We start from the raw sequence: 2,076 nt of genomic DNA, 5'->3' as shown, positions 1-2,076 counted from the left end.
GGTAAAGACAATAAACACCAATGCATCAGTAGGGAGAGTAAAATATGTAACTAACCTTGAGTTCATCAACTTGACTAGCAATATTTAATACTAATCTCTCTCCCATATACTTCACTCCATACGGACCGATCAGTTCACTTAGAGCTCGTAATTCTGGAAAATAAGATAAATAATACTTTAGTCTGAAATAGATCAGTTGTCTGAAAATCTTTCAAACTTCAGTAGGGGAAATAGATCAGTTATCTGAAGATCTCTAATAGCAAAACTCAGTAGGGGCACAGGGTGAAATAGATCAGTGTCTGAAGATCTCTAATAGTAAAACTCAATCCCACCATAATGATGTTATAAAGGCAAGGGAAGTAATTCAAATTTCCTTCAATGAAAAATCAAGAAAGTTGAACTCAATTGTGATCTTACTTATACATGAGAATGTCTAATGTAGAGTTAACATTCTCTGACTAAAGAGTAACATACCTGTCAAATCAGCGAATTCCTCAGCAGCGAAGAACTGTCCCTCGCTATGATCAATACTAACGAAAGCTTTCTGACTGGGTGAATAGACAATATGACCAGCATTACACGTTACTCTTCTTAACAATACTTCTAAATACCTATAAAAAATAGAAATAGATAACTTTATTACAGGTTTACACTTTGAAGTTTGTTATGAAGGAAAATTTGCTAGGATGGAAGCATTTGGTCTTTATCTTGCGTGGTTTTCTGCAGAACAAATCTCCTTGAAATATACGTCTAAACAACAAAAGTCTAAACAACAAAAGGGTTACAGGAGCTTCGAAGGTAAGAGGTAAAAGATCACACGTCAAGGATGGGGTAACAGGTCAGGGTTGAGGTTAGGGGATCAAGGATGAGGTCTGAGGTTGGTAGTTAGCTGTAATAGTTTTTTCACCAGTATTGTCTGTGGGTTAGAGGTTAGAGGTCAAGAATGAGGTTAGGGGATCAAGGATGAGGTCTGAGGTTAGAGCAGGTCAGGGAGGAGGTTAGAGGTCAGGGGTTCAACTTACCAGTTGGTATAGTTAGCTGTAATAGTTTTTTCACCAGTACTGTCTGTGGGTTAGAGGTTAGAGGTCAAGAATGAGGTTAGGGGATCAAGGATGAGGTCTGAGGTCAGGGAGGAGATTAGAGGTCAGGGGGTCAACTTACCAGTTGGTATAGTTAGCTGTAATAGTTTTTTCACCAGTACTGTCTGTGGGTTAGAGGTTAGAGGTCAAGGATGAAGTCTGAGGAGGTCAGGGAGGAGGTTAGAGGTCAGGGGGTCAACTTACCAGTTGGTGTAGTTAGCTGTAATAGTTTTTTCACCAGTACTGTCTGTGGGTTGAGTTTGTTGTGGAAGAACGTTGTTAAACACTCGAGCCATATCTACATGTACTGTAAGATAGAATAATTCAATTAAATTTTGCGTTCACAAAACAAACAAGTGGCAGTGGTGGCCCCAGCCTTCCTAGACTAAGGGTAGAAATAGGAACAGACAGACTTATTGGGAATACAACTGTCAAAATGAGCAGCTAAAGCCTGCCATGGAGCATCTGAGAGGAATTTTCCCAAAGAATTGATGCATTCTGACACATATTTTAGTTCAAAATGCATAAAAAAAACTGTATTTCTAAAATTGTTAGAAAAAAAGAAGTGGGTGTACAATTGGTAGAGGAGGGAGGGGAGAGGATACAAATAAGAATAGTCGAAATTCCTTACCATAGTTTTCAATACTCTGTAATACATTCATATAGGCTCGTACACCGTTTAATAGCTCTGAGGGTTTGGCTATTTCATTGGTTTCAGGGTTGTACATCATCATACCAACTAGAGCTCTATAATATCAAAATATTAAAATACAGTTAAATTGTTTAATTTTTATGAGGGCTTAATTTTCGAGGGTTTCATTGGTAAGCCAATAAACAAATTGATCTCTCCATGAGATTGAAATTAATTCAAAGGGATGAACAAAGAATGGGAAACAATTAGTTAAATAGTATAGATCCGTGTTTCCCAACCTGGGGTGTTTTCACCCCTTGNGAGTGTGAGACTAGGGTGTCAGGNGTGTGGCCAACTGGTGTAGGA

At 38.4% G+C, this 2,076-nt stretch overlaps 1 protein-coding gene across 1 annotated transcript; it reads right to left on the bottom strand.

The window, feature by feature from the left end:
• Positions 1-55: 55 nt before the first annotated feature.
• Positions 56-1,826, bottom strand: LOTGIDRAFT_176882 (hypothetical protein; the record flags this gene model as incomplete). The annotated part of the gene is made up of 4 exons (XM_009063275.1): positions 56-153; positions 475-611; positions 1,284-1,386; positions 1,711-1,826. Coding segments are annotated over 4 exons (454 nt in total), but the record flags the coding sequence as incomplete, so codon positions are not given.
• Positions 1,827-2,076: the final 250 nt, after the last annotated feature.

This window comes from Lottia gigantea, assembly GCF_000327385.1.
Source record: "Lottia gigantea unplaced genomic scaffold LOTGIsca_5627, whole genome shotgun sequence".
Lineage (NCBI taxonomy): Eukaryota > Metazoa > Mollusca > Gastropoda > Lottiidae > Lottia > Lottia gigantea.
The sequence above is the reverse complement of the archived record's forward strand: the minus strand, read 5'-3'. Positions and strand labels throughout refer to the sequence as shown.